Below are 18637 nucleotides of genomic sequence, written 5' to 3' on the forward strand. Positions count from 1 at the left end.
CTACCAGGCACTTCCTTCATCCTGTGAAGCTATAGTTATGCTCAGAGTAACTTGGTGACACCTATAACCACCGGTAATCAGTCAAGCCTAAGGATTGGTATCTTAATGCAAGAAGTGCTGCTGCAGAATTTAAAAGATCAAAAGTGTTTACAAGCAGGACTCAGGTGCACTCCTATCAAGTGAGGAGAAGCAGGACTTTATCTTAAAGTAGGAAACAAAGAGATAAAAGCATCAGTGTGATCTCAAAACTGGTGTTTTTATGCCCCGACAAATGGCTATGGTGGGTAAGTGAACACAGGACAATGAGTGACAAGCCAAATACGACAACAAACAGTAATGGGCACAGGCACTCTTAAATCTGCCCTAGAAATGCTGCTGGATGGAATGGTGGAATGTCAGAATGGTGCACATATTTGATCACAAGACGTAAAAGACGAGGTGAAAATGTTCAAGTTGCAAAAAGTCCTCACCATTAAATGAACACTGGAACTGGACTTCCTTTTCTGAACAGTTCAACAAGAGAGAGGGAAGAGAACAAGAAATTTCCACTGGTTAGATATGAAAAGCACAGAGATTGTTATGGAGGGACAGATGGATTGCAACTAAAACCTAAAGAAAAGATCTAAGCTACTGCCAAGGTAAATTGTGTGTTTCTCAGGTACCTGCATTTGTATTTATTTAACTACCAGGAAACAGAATGGGGTCAATTTTAACATAACTCGTCGCGTGGAAAACCCACAGGATCAAGTCGAGCATTGATTTTACACGCCGCCCATTATTACTTGTTGAGTTAAAGGGAGAGTAAAATCAGGCAAGGTGTAAAATCAATGTTACAACTAATCCCAACAGTTTCCCGACTGGAGGGAATTGGTTAAAACTGCCCAAATTCCAACTTCACCAGAAAATGCAGGGTGCTCTGCTTTCTTATATTGTTGCACAAATTAAATTTGGGTTCTCTTGACTGGAGATGAGAAGGTTCGGGGGGGTGGGTGGTGGTGCGACCTGATCGAGGAATGTAAAGTCATGAAGGGCAAGTATTTGGACATGACACTTCACTCTGTGAGGAGAATCCTGAACAATGGTTGGGCGGTGTGGTGGGGGAGGGTGGGGGGGGGGGGGGGGGGTGGGGAATGGGCGGGCAAGGAAGGGGACATAAGATTAGAATTTGAGAAAAGCCAGTTAAAAGTGACTCCAAGAAAGACATCATCACAGGAAGGATTAGAATGTCATAGTGTAACTGAGCCATTTAAAAGCAAGGTGGCAACAAGGGATGCAGCAGACATGGGTAAAGGGCAAAGAAATTGGATTCAAAAGATAGACTAAGCATGGCTAAGCAGAGGAGACAGCCTGAAAGCTTAGACCTATTCCAATGCTCCCATTATTGACTGTTATAGAAAGACACACCATCGCACATTGCCTTATATTTCAATTTTAATCACTTAGCAACCTTAAATCTGGAAGTGATTGCCACTGATATGAGTAGCTTGACTCTATGCTTTCATATCGCTTTTCTTGTCCACTATATCGTCTGCATTGACTGGGTTTTAGGAGTGTCATACACATGCTAATCATGGGAAATCATTCCTCCTGTTTACACTGATGGAAGATCATAAAAAAAATGACAATTTTATTTTTAATCCATGACTTTGTTCCAACAAAAATCACCACTAACTTCTAGAAACTAGCACCCTGGACTGGTTGCTACTCAACAGATACTGAATCTTCTATCTTTCCACTTGCAGATCTTAGTTCAAAAGTAACTCTGAACTGAGGAATGAAAATCCAGCCCTCTACAATGGTTAATATTGATACAGGATTTCTACAATGGGCTAATTATATGTTAAGAGATTCAAAGACTTGTCTTGTACACTTTGAGAATGCAAGTTCCTTTAACTGGGAGATAGGACAGGCACGATCACCGTCTTTGTTTTGACAGCTGTCACACTATTGTGTGACTGTGTTAAATGGAGGTGTAGTTGCACTGAGTGAACCAGATACATAATTTTTCCTTCACTCACAAGACGTTACAACATGCCATGATACTCCGAATGGTCATGGGAACAGTGCCTCTCCCAATAACGCCAGGCAAGTTCTGGAACTACAAATGTTTCTTTTTTTAAAATTCTTTCACGGGGTGTGGGCGTCACTGGCAAGGCCAGCATTTGTTGCCTATCCCTAATTTCCCTGGACAACTAAGTGGCTTGCTAGGCTATCTCAGAGGGCAGTTAAGAGTCAACCACATTGCTGTGGGTCTGGAATCACATGCAGGCCAGACCAGGTAAAGATAGCAGATTTCCTTCTGTAAAGGAAATTAGTGAACCAGATGACAGTAATGGTGCCATGAAACTGAGACTAGCTTACAGTTCCAGATCTTTATTAACTAATTGAATTTAACTTCCACCAGCTGCCATGGTGAGATTTGAATGCGTCCCCCCAGGGCACTAATCTGAGCCTCTGTCCCTCGTTCAGTGACATTACCATTAGGCCACCATCTCCCCGAGATTGGGAAGAGGATGCTGGATGTATACTACCTATCTAGTTTCTTCAATCCTTACCCTGCTGAATAAACAGGAAATCAGTGACATTGGCGCAAATGTTATGCTAAGAATGTTCAGGGTTGACATATAAATAATTGTAATGAGTGGTCTCTCTCGCACCATCATAGTCATGGGGTTTGCTTTACAGTTAGATAATTTTTGCTCTTGAAAGTGGTCACTTTAACAGTGTTGGGTTTCATCAGTTCTTTTAATAAGTGGCTAGGTAGTGTACAGACAATAATTCTACTGTGTCCCTGCAACCAGCTACATAAGTAATTGTCAGTTATTATGGATTGTCACTGCCAATGGCTGTGGAGAAGGCTGCAACCTAGAATCTCCTTCAACTGTGGCTCAGTTGGGTAGTTCTCTCACCACTGAGTCAGAAAGTTGTGGGTCCAAGTCCCACTCCAAAGACTTGAGCACAAAATCTAGGCTGACACTCCAGTACAATAATGAGGGAACCACTGTTGGCGGTGCCACTTTTCAGATGAGAGGTTAAACCTGGGCCCTCTCAGGTGGACATAAAAGATGCCATGGCACCATTTCAAAGAAGAGCATGGGAGTTGCCCCAGTGTCCTGGCCAATATTTGTCCCTTACCCTACATCACCAGAACAGATTATCTGGTCAATCCTGTTGTGTGCAAATGTTTCCTATGTTGCAAAAGTGACAAAACTTCACAAGTAGTTCAATGGGCTGTAAAGCACCATGTGATGTCCTGAGGTTATGAAAGGCACTATACAAATACAAGTTCTTTTGTTCAATTGAAGGAGGCTGTTTAGAGCGGCACAGTGGCGCAGTGGTTAGCACCGCAGCCTCACAGCTCCAGGGACCCGGGTTCGATTCCTGGTACTGCCTGTGTGGAGTTTGCAAGTTCTCCCTGTGTCTGCGTGGGTTTTCTCCGGGTGCTCCGGTTTCCTCCCACAAGCCAAAAGACTTGCAGGTTGATAGGTAAATTGGCCATTATAAATTGTCACTAGTATAGGTCGGTGGTCGGGAAATATAGGAACAGGTGGGGATGTTTGGTAGGAATATGGGATTAGTGTAGGATTAGTATAAATGGGTGGTTGATGTTCGGCACAGACTCGGTGGGCCGAAGGGCCTGTTTCAGTGCTGTATCTCTAATCTAATCTAATCTAATCTAAAGGTGCAATGATATAGGAACATAGGAGCAGGAGTAGGCCATTCAGCCGGTCGAGCCTGCTCTGCCAATTAATTCGATCACAGCTGATCATCTACCTCAATGCCACTTTCCCGTGCTATCCCCATATCCCTTGATGTGATTAGTATCCAGATTTCTGTCTTGCACATCTCAATAATTGATTGAGTTGCTGTACATTGGTGGTGGTGGGAGTAAGTGTTGAAGGTGGTGGATGGGGTGCCAATCAAGGGGGCTGCTTTGTCCTGGATGGTGTAAAGCTTCTTGAGTGTTGTTGGAGCTGTACTCATCCGGGCAAGTGGGGAATATTCCATCACAATCCTAACTTGTGTCTTGCCGATAGTTAGCAACAAAGGGATGAAAACCTGACAGGTTTTTTCTTTCCACAGGAAATGTTAAATGGGAGGGCTGGTAGTCTGCCTCCGGAGCACTAGTCAACAGTCAGTCCTGGTCTGACAAATCGATCTTTTTATTTCCCTCTTCCTCTCTCTCTCTCCCAGTCCTAATGACACTTGCTGTCTAAGTTCACATACTATCAACAAAGGTGGAACCATATCCAAACAACAGCTCTGCCATCATAAGGGGAGGTCGATGGGGACTGGATCTAATTTCTAACTCAGTTTCCAATAGCAAAATCCCTTCACATTGGACAGTAATTCTGCTTTTATCCTAGTCTTGTTTTTGGTGTACTGGAAGAATCATCCTACTATACCATAGGATTTTGAATGTTTGAGTATATTTGCAAGTTAATGCGAGAGGAGTCTTGGGTTGTGCATGGTACTTGACCCTGGAGGGCTAATCTTATAAGTGGGTAATAAAACGGATAAATATTCAATTTCCCAGCACAGTCTTCCACATTGATCAGGAATGCAGGCAAAGAAATCTAATAAAAATGCTCTGTCTCAGCAGCTATTTGCTTTATAGCTAGCGGCAGAGTCCCACCATAAAGCAACAACAATGCTCCCATCCATCATGCCACTGTAATAACCTTCCTGTTCACTGCTCCTTCAAAGTGCTGGTTTTCCTTGGGCATTTGTGGATGGTTGAATCACGTGGAAGAAATCAGAAGTGAGACTAAAGTGAAAGAAATACAGTTTGGCAGCAACATAAATTGTAGGAGATCAGAGGTGAGAAGTGGCTGTGGCAGCTCCCAGTTGTACCCATCTTTGTGTCAGTGATTCAGAGGTACAGATGGTGCTGGATCCTGAGGTTACTGCCAACTAAGAATCACTGATGTGAGAAGAAAACAAGACTTGCATTTAAAGAGCGCCTTTCATGACCACTGGATGTTCCAAAGCACTTCACAGCCAATTCAGTACTTTTGAGGTGTAGTCACTATTGTAGGAAATGTGGCAGCCAATTTGCACACAGCAAACTCCCACAAACAGCAATGTGATAATGACCAGATAATCTGTTTTTGTGATGTTGATTGAGGGATAAATATTGGCCAGGACACCGGGGAGAATTCCCCTGCTCTTCTTCAAAATAGTGCCATGGGATCTTTTACATCCACCCGATCAGGCAGATGGGACCTTGGTTTAACATCGCATCTGAAAGACCGCACCTCCGCTGAGGGAGTACTGCACTGGAGTGTCAGCCTTAATTTTTGTGCTCAAGCCCTGAAGTGGGACTTGAACCCAGAACTTTGTGATTCAGAGGCAAGAGTGCTACCAACTGAGCCATGGCTGACATAGATGGAAAATTCTCAACAACTAAATTCTAAACTAAACAAACTGCATTCCTGTAAGGAGGATGCCTGCAACTCTTGTAGTGGTCATGAAGCCACACCAGCAACTTAGAGGTTGTGAGCTCAAATTCTACCATAACAAGTTGTGAAAGTGAATTCAATAACATTGGTAATTTGTGGGCTTTCGCCAGGAAAAGCTCAATGACTTTGAAAGTTACCAGATTGTTGTAAAAGTTCCAAATGGTTCAATGACGTCCTTCAGGGAAGGAAAGCGAATTATCTAGTCCTGACCTACATATTGCTGTAGTCACACACTAAGTGGTTGGGCTCTTAATGCCCTCTGAAGTGGCTTAGCGCCTCACTCAATTGCCAGGAACAGCAGCAACAACTTGCATTTATACAGCACCTTTAATGTGGCAAAAAACACCCCAAGCAGCTTGACATGCGTGCAATCGGCCATAATTTGTCACCGAGCCATATCAAGTGATATTAGGACAAAAGCTTTGTTCAAGAGCGAGGCCTGAAGGAGCAACTCAGAGAAAGGAGAAGCGGAGAGCTTTAGGGAGGAAATTCCAGAGCTTAGAACCAAGACAGCTGAAAGCACATGTGCCAATGGTGCAGCGATGAAAATTGGGGATGCACAAACGGCCAGAACTGGAGGAGTGCAGAAATCATGGAGGATCGTAGGGCTGGAAGAGGGTACAGAGATAGGGAGCGGTGAGGCCACGGAGGGACTCGACCACAAGGATGAGCAATAAATGCAGCCTTGCCAGCTCCTCCCACATCCCTGGATCAAACTGTAGAAAGTAAAAGGCTAGGCAGGTGAATACTGGCTGTGGGAGGTGGACACACAGCAACTTATTTGTCGGAATGTGTCTGAATCTGGCAAACATCCTTTTTGATAAAGAGAAAATGAAAAGAGATTCTGCTTATTTGAATAGTGGCAAAATAAGGGTCTAGCTGCTTTGGTTGTCATGGATACAGGACATAAAAACACTGAAGAATATTTCAGAGACAAAAATATAGAAAAACAATGGCAATGTAGAGTATTCAATGTGTTGGGAACATGTAATGAAAAGCATGTAAGTATTCATAAATTTTATTGGGAAACACAAAATTTACTTGGCATTTGCCTGAAGCAGATTAGCACAAAATATGAAACCTTCACATTAAACCCACTGGCATTCTACTGTCATGAGTTAAAGTGGCAAGTTATTTAATTTCGGTTTTTTTTTCACAATACACGTAAGGATGATGGCACACGACATTCAGATGCTTGAAACTTAACGCCTTGAAATTACTCTTCAGGACATGAGTTATTTTGCTTAAAATTGGTTAATTCCTCCAGCTAAAATGGCAGAAAAAGAAATGTCATTAAAATATATTAAACATTTGTATGCTAGTATTCCAGGGTGTAATTTTAAAGCTTCACACTTACTCAAAAGAATTTAAAAAAAACTTAAGTATATCTGATAAAAAACTATTTCTAAAACATTGCTTGATCCCACTAACCAATCACTCATGTTGAATATTTACCTACCATTTTCAAGAGTATCTATTCCACTATGTCATAGTTGTCAATGACAAACTATGTTAATAAAATTCTTTCTCAAGGTTCTATCTGTATCTGCCCTTGAGACTGCCTCAATATAAATCCTCCTCCAATCCTAGCCCCTCCATACAATGGGATAGAATATGCCAGATTTATTTATTTAGAGATACAGCACTGAAACAGGCCCTTCGGCCCACCGAGTCTGTGCTGACCAACAACCACCCATTTATACTAATCCTACATTAACCCCATCTTCTCTACCACATCCCCACCATTCTCCTACCACCTACCTATACTAGGGGCAATTTACAATGGCCAAGTTACCTATCAACCTGCAAGTCTTTGGAGGTGGGAGCAAACCGGAGCACCCAGCGGAAACTCACGCAGACACAGGGAGAACTTGCAAACTCCGCACAGGCAGTACCCAGAATCGAACCTGGGTCGCTGGAGCTGTGAGGCTGCGGCGCTAACCACTGCGCCACTGTGCCACCCTAAGTAGTGTTTCATGTCAGCTGACCAACAACTGGCCTGCTCCTCTGGGATTTGATCTGAACCATTTCTTTGCTTTGTCAAGTTTGTTTCTACTCTGACATAATTCTTTTTGTGACCTTTTGTGCACAAAACTGAGAATTTGTGTGTCGGTGAATGGAATCATTTCCATTTTGGTCATGCAGTGCCAGGATTCAACACATCCAGGTCTAGTATAGATTGGCTAAAGACAGATTAAAACTCCCTCTACTCTGTCAATATGCATTATCCTCTACTAGGAACATAGGAACAGGAGGAGGCCGTTTAGCTCCTCGAGCCTGTTCTGTCATTCAATGAAATCATGGCTGATCGGCGATCTAACGCCATATACCATCCTTTGCCCCAAATCCCATAATACCTTTGGCTAATGAAAATCTATCAATCTCAGTTTTAAAATTAACAATTGATTGAGCATTGATTGCCATTTGCAGATGAGAGTTCCAAATTTTTACCACCCTTTGTGTGCATCAGTTTTACTCCTGAAAAGTCTGGCTCCCTATGTCCCCTAGTCCTAGACTTCCCAAACAGTGGAAATAGTTAGTCTCTATCTACCCTATCTGTTCCCCTTATGAAAACTTTGATCAAATCACCCCTTAATCCTCCAAATTCCACGGAATACAATCCGAGTTTATTTCGTCTCCCTTGTAGCTTAACCCTTGGAGTCCAGGTATCATTCTAATAAATCTATTGTTGTATTCCACCCATGGCCAGTATATCCTTCCTAAGGTATGGTGCCCAGAACTACTTGCAATATTCCAACTGTAGTCTAACTAAGGCTTTATATAGCTGAAGCAGTACTTCTAACTCCTTGTCTTCTCGTCAATGAGATATAAAGGCCAACATTCCATTAAACTTTTTTGATTCTTTTCTGTACTTGTTCATGACATTTGAATGATCTATGTACCTGGACCCCTAAGTCTCTTTGGACCACCACTATTTCTAGCTTTTCACCATTTAGAAAGTACCCTGTTCTATTCTTTTTTGTTTTAAGATCCTAAGTGGATGACCTCTCAACTGAAATCCATTTGCATGAATGGGATGTATCCCACTTTTCCAAACAGCCAGCCTGTGGCTGCTCCGAATGAGATCGTCAACTCACTGTTGAATTAAGGTCTTATTTGACTAAATGCAGGATATCTTTTAAAAGTTATCTCCTTAATGAGAATAATCCGCAGATGTTTTTGTTTCCGTGTTATATAATCTATTGTGCAGTTTTTACATGCTATTATTATACAGTCTTAATTATACTTGACGAAAGGGTTGCACAATTATCCAAACCGTCATTTGCACTCGAACAGTGTTCCATCATCCTACTAACTAATAACCAATTCTGAAAGCACTAAGCATAATTACAAAGTGACTGCTTATTAAAGGTCATTGAAAGGGAGGGGGGGGCAGGGGTTGGGCTGTCTTTGAAACCAAAAGACGTTTAAGCCCCTTTTACACGTATGAACAATGCTGTATTGAAAAGGTCTTTTATTGCGTATGCCAACCCTATAGATCAACCCATTTATAAATGCTCATCTAAGCTCCAGTTTATAGATTTGAAATGCCACAGTTGTTACAGTTTTGAGCGCAATTCCCATTCACATACATTTGTAATTCTCAAAAAAAAAAGGCTGCATATGAATTGGGAATTGGGAATGGAAGGAAGGGCTACAAAAGAAGTATCCCTCTGGTCCGGCTTTTTTATTACAAAATTCCAAAAGTCTGGCTGGTAAAGGCAGGGCTGATCAGTGAGTATGCATATGCAGCTCTAGGGTTCACAGTACAGCTAAATCAGGCTGAGGCAGTGCAGCGGGAAACCAGAAAGATTCCCCAAATTCAATATGCAACCATTTATCACTAGGGGAACAATGTCAGAGACTACACAGGGAATGAAACCCACATCCACCTAAATTCAGGTCCAGCTGTCTTGCTTTGAAAGATTGACTCCATTCTGAGTGTTTTCTCCATATTGTTCACCTATGATGGCAGGTTTTACACAGAATGAAAATACTCCTTAGAAAATGGGACACACATACACACGCACGCACACGACCTTGAGCCTACCTTGACTCCATCCGTTTTCTTATTCAGTAAATTCTTCGCTGCTGTAAAATCAAATGAAACAAAACAGCGTGATCATTTATCGCATCACTGATTCGCTTCAGCGAAAATGAATTTATTTCCAACAAATCTGACCATCATTTCACTTGGCACAAAAACATTTCAGGAGAATTTAATAGTTTTCCAATGATTGAAGACAAGGAAATTGTCAGTTAGAGCAAACCATAAACTGAAGGGCAAGTTCAAACATATTTAGTTAGGTAATGGAAATTACTGTCTCAATCTTACCTTTCATGAATTAGACAGTGAAAACGGAGAGATATAGAGGAGAAAGAATGATGTTTGAATTGCAATATTTAGTACTTATATCTTTGTTTTTCACAGCAATTTCATTCCAAATGCAGTGATCTTATGTTCATTTTTTGGGAATGGCATGAGGCAGGTCCATAGGAACCACTAAAGCAGGTACACGTATGGCCTTACCAGTCTTTACCTGAAATTGGCCTGCCCTTATCTCTTGGACAGACTGCTCTGTCCCATAGGGAAATCTGTGGCTAGACACAGATATATCAGGAAAAGGATGGTAGAAAATGGGGGAAATGTGAACACCAATGAGAGAAAGTTCCACAGAGGAACTAAATTTGAAATCAAATAGACAAATTACCACTACCAATGAAATATTAAGTGAACATGGGAAGAAGAACCGAGCAAGGTAAAAGATAATCATTTATCAATTACTGGAAACCAGAATGGGAAGGGGGAGATGTGGGTGTACCATTTTAAGAATGCTTCCTAAGGGCCTGCCATAAGGAACAAGACTTTGAGTGAGAATCGACATGCTAATTTTGTTTCCTCTCTGGCATTACATTCCACAATCCAAATGGAGTGGATCTATGAGTGAAATGTCTCTATATGGGTATGAATTGCAGCCACTGTCCCGATATACATCATACGCTTGTGTGGTGTAGGGAAATAGTCTTTAAGTAAAGGGTGTCCACAGGATGAAACATGTTAGGCAGGCAACCAATCCTCATGCAGCTTGGACACACAGAGGCAAAGGGAAGCATTAGTTGAATGAGATGGGGACAGCGCACGCTCAGTAAATGTGTCAAATATGAAGACTGGAGATGATGCATTTTAGGCTTCTTCCAATGGTTATAAAACATACTCTGGAACATAACCTAGTTCACAAGTTCTTTCTAAGTGAAGAGTGTGTTGTACGTATTCCTACCTTCCCCCAACACCTTTCAGATTACTAATAAGTGGATTAAAGTGAAATACTTCCCTCCTGCCCTATATGCAAGTGGAAAAAGTCAGTACAAGTGTGACATGGGGAAACAGTTTACACATTAACAACTATATGGTATCCCTTATTAATTATTTCTCACATTGGTATCTCTGGGCCATCAATAATTGTCATCCTTTAACATCCTTTATGTGTCACACATACTTAGATGCATGTGGTAGAACCTCCATTACTTGATTTATCCTTTAACAGAGTGCAGTCATTGGTATGGATTGCAGTCCTGAAAATGGGAACGCTGAATGCTGAAGGATGCTGGAACCTGAGCTCAAACCAAAATGATTTCAAATAGATGATGAGAACTTTTAAAATTTACTAGGATTTTTCTTTTTAGCTTTCATTGCGTGCTGGTTATTCTGGATTAAAAAAAAAACACAACTTAGTGAAAAAAATTAGAAGCTGCAATATTGTAGCATAGTTACTTATTTAATAACCACATTCGTTTTTTGCCAAAGGACCTAAATAGCTCTTTCCTAGATATTAAACTTATCCTATTTTCACACTCTGCTGCTATATAAAATGCATGTGTACACTTTTTTCCTCCTTCAAAAGCCTATGCAACACTTGTATTTTTGACCTTGTCTCTCTTGCTTTCTGCTTAGTTCCTCTTGGGATAGCTTATTACGTGCAAAGGAGCTTCAGAACTTTAACTTAATGTATATAATATAATAAATAGTGGATATTTTTCAGCTTTAGGATTCAAAGGTAGAGGTATTAAAGTGTACTCCTGTAAAAAGAGGAAAGAGTTTCAAAATGTTTGAAACAATCTTTAATATGTCCTGCAATTTCAAGCCTACTGAGTTACATTATGTCACATTATATATTAAAACCTGTCTGTCAAAGTATTGGAAACAGCTACTGAGTAAGGAACTTCTCAATTGTGCTGTACTTTTTTTTAAAATATCGATATTTGCCTTTTTTGACAGTCAGGGTTTGCTACTGAAAGATGGAAATCTTGGCACACTCGGCCAACTCTATCTGTGCTGGTGCTAGGACATCTCGATACCAACTCTAATCCTAGTTCTCTGCTCTTTCCCTAATATTTTTCCGTCAACTTTTCATCTAATTGCATTAAATGTTGCGACTGACTTGCCTTCAGTAGCCACTTGTGATAAATCTTCCAGAACAGGCCCTTCTGTGAATGATTTTTTGTAACCCCCCTTTATGCTTCAAGTACAAATCCTGCATTTCTTTGTGACTAATTCACAAAACAATGCAAAGAATCTTTTACCATTGGGGTCAAAGGAGAATTGTACTCATTTTAACAAATAGATGAAACCTTGCAGTTTGCTTGGTGAGAGTTCTCTATTACGACTTTGTCAGAACACACTCCAAATACTCCAATAAAAGTAACATCATTTTGTTTAGTTTTCTAGATTCAGCTGTGTGTGTGTGTGTGTGTGTGTGTGTGTGCGTGTGTGTGTGCGTGTGCGTGCATATGAACTCATGTCACAATTTGTCAGGGCTGAACTAATTTTTGCCCTGTTGTGTTCAACCTCTGCATTAAATACTCTTTAGATTGTCAAAATGCCAGGGAGTAAAATATATTATACACAAAACTCTCTACTGCAACCCATGCACTATGACTGTATTTTGATAGGCTCGTTCAATATTAGCAAACAAATGCTTAATATACAAACAGCAAAATGCTGCAGGAGCTGGAAAACCGCAGGTCAGTGAGCATCTGCCAAAGTTTTGGGTTCGAAATCTGTCCTCAGAACTCCAGTCCCACGTCTGCCATTTCACCCATTGTTAACAGGCTCATTTCAAATGGGTATCCATCAATAGCGCAGACAACACAGTTCAGGTGAACATGTTAACTGCTTGCATGCCAATACTGCAGGAGCCCATTTTCAAAGCATAGACAAGTTAATTTGTGTGGGTGTGGGTGCGTGCTCAAGTGTCTATGATGCTATTACATTTCCACGCTTTTTTTGATCCACGTACCTTTTTGATTTTAAGGAAAAATAAACCTCGGTAAGCAATGATGAATGATGGTTAAATGACAGTCATTCCGAGTTAGGTGAAAGCACTCAGTTCGCATGCTGCTTTTCCCAGTGTTGTTCAATGCCACATACCTTGCTCAGCCAGACCAGCAGCAGCTGTGGCTGCTGCAGCTGGAGCTGTGGACTGCCTGCCAACTATCGGAAGGGAAGGATTTAGTGACAGGAGCCAAAAAGGCCCAAAGATTATAAAGAGGAACAGTAAAACCCAAGTGTTTTAACCCCACCATTTGCTCTACTCAATTATACACCTTCGAAATCACATCCAACTTCACGTTAATGCATGCAAGGAATCACAGAATCATATAGCACAGAAGGAGGCCATTCGGCCCACTGTGCTCATGCCAGCTCTTTGAAAGAGCTATCCATATATTCCCACTCCCCAGCTCTTTCCCCCATAGCCCTGCAATTTTTTCCAGTTCAAGTATTTATCCAATCCCTTTTGAAAGTTACTATTGAATCTGCTTCCACTGCCCTTTCAGGCAGCGCATTCCACATCACAACAACTCACTGCGTAAAAAATAAATTCTCATCTCCTCTCTGATTCTTTTGCCAGATAAGCAAGGCAACACTACAGGTAGGAAAACATACTGCTTTAGCCATCTGCTAACAGTGCAGCTGCAGGCACCTTGCAGTTAAATCTGTCTGAATTGCCAGGCTAAGAAATTTCCTAATTTGCTTTAAGATGATGCATTGTTCTTCCAGCCACTTTGGGCTTTGGCAAAATTGTCTGCAATGGCCCCCACTCTTTTTAATCATGGATTAATGTCATCAGCCACAGCCCTCATGCACAGGCAGAGACTGATGCTGGGAGAAGGGAAGTGCCCACTTGCTTTGTTGCGTTGTTATGACGACCGAGTATTTCTCTCATCACAGCAGTGGAAGCTGATGTGGGGACACTGACGCCCACAACTGACCTCATTCCATCAGCGGATTTACAAAGCTGAATTTTAATTTTGTTAAACTCAAAAAGGTACCTTTTCTTTTACTTAAAGCGTCGATTTCAGAGGGGTTTTGAACACTAATTGAAATCACTACACTTCATTAAGTTCATTATTGCCTATAGATTTTGTGTATATTTCTTGCTTTTCAAGCCTGTCTAAATGTATTTTTTTCTTCTCCTCTGTGGGAGGTCCTCCCTGTGCTGACACTGCAGGTCGACACCTGTCTCCCTCTCCAATTGGGTCATTCGGCTGAACGACATGATACTCTCCTGTTGTTCCTCAAACCGTTTCTGAGCAACTCCTGGCTCTATTCATTCCGCATACCATGTCCCCCAACCCCTCCCAATCCCCCAGCCTCTGTTAATCAGAGGTTGGGAAATCTGTGGCATGGGGGAATGAATGTCTGTCACACTAACACCTGACCCTGTGGGCTTCTCTCAATGGAATTTGCCAGTGTGTACTCGAGTTACGGGAGGTTTAGAATTCCACAGTCTCACAAATTAAAGTTGACCTTTATTGGCAAACTCCCCAGAGCAAATGAACCATCCGCCAGCATCAAGTGACTTTCGGAAGGGGACCACCTTCATGGGAGAAGTGTCTGGCCAATTATTGATTTGCTTGTACACAAATGCACAGTGGCAACATCAAGCACCTTAAAACTCACCATCCATCACTTGTGTAGTTTGCTGCTGTGACAACAGCAACAACTTGTGTCTATATAGCGCCTTTAAAATAATAAAATGTCCCAAAGCATTTAACAGGAGCATTATCAAGCAAGATTTGACACCGAGCCACATAAGGAGATATTAGAACAAATGGCCAAAAGCTTGGTCAATGAGATAGGTTTTAAGGACCGCCTTAAAGGAGAAAAACGATGTAGAGGGTCAGAGGTTAGGGAGGGGATTACAGAGCTTAGGGCCTTGGCATTTGAAGGTGCGGCCAACAATGTGGGGCAGGGTGATTAAAATTGGGGATGTGTAAGAGGCCAGAATTAGAGGAGCACTGAGATCTCAGAGAGTTCAGGGGCCGGAGGAGATTACAGAGATAGGGAGGGGTGAGGCATGGAGGTATTTGAAAACAAGGATGAGAATTTTAAAATCTAGGCATTGCCACACCAAAAGTAGGTCAGCAAGCACAGAGGTGATGGCTGAACAGGACTTGGTGCGAGTTAGGGCACAGACAGCAGAGTTTTGGATGACTTCAAGTTTACATGGGAGGCCAGATGGGAGTGTGTAGGAATAGTCAAGTCTAGAGGTAACAAAGACATGGATGTGGGCTTCACAAACAGATGAGCTAAGGCAGGGACACAGTTGGGAACAGTGGGAAACACTTCCTTTGGCCTACTGCAAATTTCTCATCTCCCTCAAATCCACCAGCAGTGGCAAAATCTTTCAACCAACAGTTGGTAATTCTCTTCCTTGTTCCCTCAACCTTGCCATTTCTTTCTTCTCACCTCTCAAACCCTCCCCTAACTTTCTCCTCTTTGTGAAACACCTTGGGATGTTTTGCTCTCTTAAAAAGCGCCACATAATAAGTTGCTGTTCTCTTTCGTTCCCAAATAGAACAGATTTGCCAGACAGATTCATGAACGCAGTTCTCCTCTTAACACAAAGTACCACCAATTCTAATGCAGGGTCCTCTGGCAGTTTAGAAAGTATGCTTACACAGTCAGAGGACTGATGTTGCCCTCGCTGTGATCTAACTAGTGAATGTAATGGCTCAACAGCATAGCAATGAAGAGTTTCAACTGACTTTGAAAAGCACAATAAGACCACCAAAGGCCACATTTCAAGAAGCAGTGAATCTAATGTGTCATTTGCATTGGTGTATTTGATATTGAGAGAGTTGCTCCTACTTATCATTCAGGCACTTAGAAAATATCAACAGGAGAGGAATTTTCCAGTGCATTTTTTTCCCTTATTGGCCCTGGGTTTTGTCTCTGATTTTTTGCTTCTCCCAAGAGGTTACATTGCTGTGGGAGGGAAGCAATATTTATCCATAATGGTGTGGGGCCAGGTTTGATGGGCCAGTTGGGCTGTTCCTGCCTATCAAGTGCTTATGTTTGTATGTTGGCACCAAGCAAATACAAATGCTACCAGAATAAAGTTAAGCTGTCTGTTAAACTAGTTTGTGCTCAGAACCAGCAGAATAATTAATGTTGACCAACTATTTTTTTTTTAATAAGGACAGAGCAGGGATATGCCCAAGTTTGAAGCCAATCAGTTCCTGATCTGAGCTTCATTGAGCAGAAAGGTGCCAAATGGAGGCTCCACATTATTGTGGGCAGAGGGGAGGCAAAACTGGAAGGATGATTCATGCCTGGGGGTCCTTGACAACTGCCTACAAGGTGGCAATTTAGGAACAAGCCAGGATCTCTGCTGCTTGTGCCAGGCCAGTGAAGAGAAGAAAAGGATCAAGTGTACAAAATAAAATAACATTTAAACCACCAGGACTTTTTTTTCAAAAAAGAACATTATTACGTTACAAACCCGTGACCTCCACCACCTAGAAGGACAAGGGTAGAAGGTGTGTGGACATCATCGCCAAATATCCATCCAAGAGCATTTCTTCTTCGTCATTGGGTTAAACGCCTGGAATTCTCTACCTAACAGTGCTGTGGGAGCACTTTCACCACATGGTTTGGAGCAGATCAAGAAGGTGGCTCACCACCACCTTCTCAATGGGTAACAAATGCTGGCCTTGCCTGCAATGCCCAGATCCCAAGAATGAATTATAAAAATGGTAACAGCATGCAAATTGACAACTGTTCCTAACAGGTATATCTTGCCAATTACTACACAAACTGCTGGTGGGCTGTAAAATGACAGTCAGACTGGCACTGCACAATTACTCTTCCTTCTTTATATTATTGGACATAAAAACCCATCTGACCATCTACATACCACTTTTCCAAACAGAAAAATGTAATTGTTGTTGGCAAATTCATTCTTTCTTAAGGCAAACATTTATTCCAATATATAATAAGCTGTTTAAAAACAATTAAGTTGATGTAAGCCTAGAATCTGTTCTTGCAATTGTTAGGGGACAAAGACTTAATAAGCACAGATGCTGTGTCCGCTATTTTAAAGTAAATGTTAACGGATTAATGCTCGTGTTAAAGTAACACACAGAGGAATGTCTTATTAAACATTAATTAAGCTTTTGTCCACTAATATCACCAGCAATAATTCTAGGCTATGATTCTTCTACTGCATGTAATAGCATGCTACAAAGGTAGTGACTTGGAGACATACCTGAAAAGTTTCTTGTAGCTAGCATTGTAGTCAGAATTGCACCCTGAATCAGAGAAGAACAGTTAGTGAACCTGTTGGCTTTTTCCTTATACACCTGTATCACTTACCACAAGTAAGGGTCATGCCAGGAGTCGACAGAGCAAAAAACATTCAGCTCTTAATAGAAGTAAATCAAAACTGATCAATACTTTCTTTTAAAAAAAGTTATTTTATTAACAAAGCTGTCAGAAACTATTTTCTAGCTCTTATCAGCTACGGCTCAGTGGATAGCGCTCTCAGCTGAGTTAGAAGAGCCAAGTTCCTTGAGCACAAAATATAGACAGACAGTTTCAGCACAGTATTGAGGGAATACTGCACTGTTGGAGGCATCATCTTTTCGGATATGAGATGTTAAACTGAGGCCCCTGTCTGCCCTCTCAGATGGCTATGAAAGATCTTACAACATTATTTCGAAGAACAGTAGGGGAGATACCCCCAGGATCCTGGCTGATATTTATCACCCAACCAGCAAAAAAAAAAAATCAATTAGCTGGCCATTATTACATTGCTGTTTGTGGGAGCTTGCTGTGCATAAACTGGCTGCCATATTTCCTGCATTGCAACAGTGTCTATGCTTCAAAAAGTATTTCATTGGCTGTAAATGGCTTTCGGATGTCCTGAGGTTGTGAAAGTTGCCATAAAAAGGCAAATTATTTTCTCGTTCTGGCAAGACAGCAACAAGAGTCTGGGCTGGAGCTCATTAAAGAGCTTAATTCTGCCTATTTCTGAAAAATAAACTTCAATTAATCTGTTCAAAGTGATATACAGTTATAATTCTAGAGTCTGCAGTCTTGTAGATGATATTTTATCAGTTCAAAGAATGAATTCAGCATAAATACTGGATTAAGTAAATCAGTTAATTGCCTTGTATCTCACAATTTCAGATCCACTACCAGTATCAGCACTGCATTGGGAAGTAGGAACTGCTAGATGAAAAGTGACAAAGGTCCATCAAGTTCATCTTCCATTATCTACAACAAAAATGGAGTTGTTGCCTTATCATAGCAATCAACATTAGCTACTGCCACCATCACCCCAGGGAGCCTGTTCCATAGATTGACCATTCGCTCACTGAAATATTGTTTCCGCAGATTAGTTTTGGGTTGAAATTATCCTCACTGTCCTCTGCCAATTCTTCCCTGTCCCCCAAAGCCATTGAATATGTGATTAAGTGAGCCTTTACAGGATATCTTCATGAGTTGTTTGACCATAGGAAAAAAATGATCCTGCCCTCACCCAACATTCACACAGGGGTAACTAAATAACTATTAGCATCAGGAACTCTGGCTGCATCCTCTCCCCACCAACAAAACCTAATTGTAGTTCCACTACTCATACTGGCGGAGATCAGAACTGAACCTGGAACCTCGATTGACCGAATGTCTCAGCTACTTCCCAGATAAGCTCCATTAACGATCTTCTATGTGGGCTCAAGAACATTTGACGTGATATTTTTACTAGTACTAAAGGGAATCACTAAAATAAATGATGAACAGTTTTTTTTTTAAAAGTAGCATGTTAATAGGATATGTTCGCCATACTTTTCCGATACTGGTCATGCAGTTTGGATACTGAATATCCAAT

The 18637-nt window shown here is 41.4% G+C and overlaps 1 protein-coding gene across 3 annotated transcripts in view; it reads right to left on the bottom strand.

Annotated features, from left to right (window-relative positions):
• Nucleotides 1-18637, bottom strand: part of camk2g2 (calcium/calmodulin-dependent protein kinase (CaM kinase) II gamma 2) — a 346094-nt gene that overhangs the window by 66906 nt on the left and 260551 nt on the right. For all 3 annotated transcript variants that reach the window (XM_068020525.1, XM_068020524.1, XM_068020526.1), the window contains exons 12-13: nucleotides 17015-17057; nucleotides 9514-9554 (exon numbers count right to left, since the gene is read on the bottom strand). In XM_068020525.1, the coding sequence (XP_067876626.1) occupies nucleotides 9514-9554; nucleotides 17015-17057 (84 nt within the window). The remainder of the gene's footprint in view (nucleotides 1-9513; nucleotides 9555-17014; nucleotides 17058-18637) is intronic.

Source organism: Heterodontus francisci, chromosome 42 (genome assembly GCF_036365525.1).
Source record: "Heterodontus francisci isolate sHetFra1 chromosome 42, sHetFra1.hap1, whole genome shotgun sequence".
Taxonomy (NCBI): Eukaryota; Metazoa; Chordata; class Chondrichthyes; order Heterodontiformes; family Heterodontidae; genus Heterodontus; species Heterodontus francisci.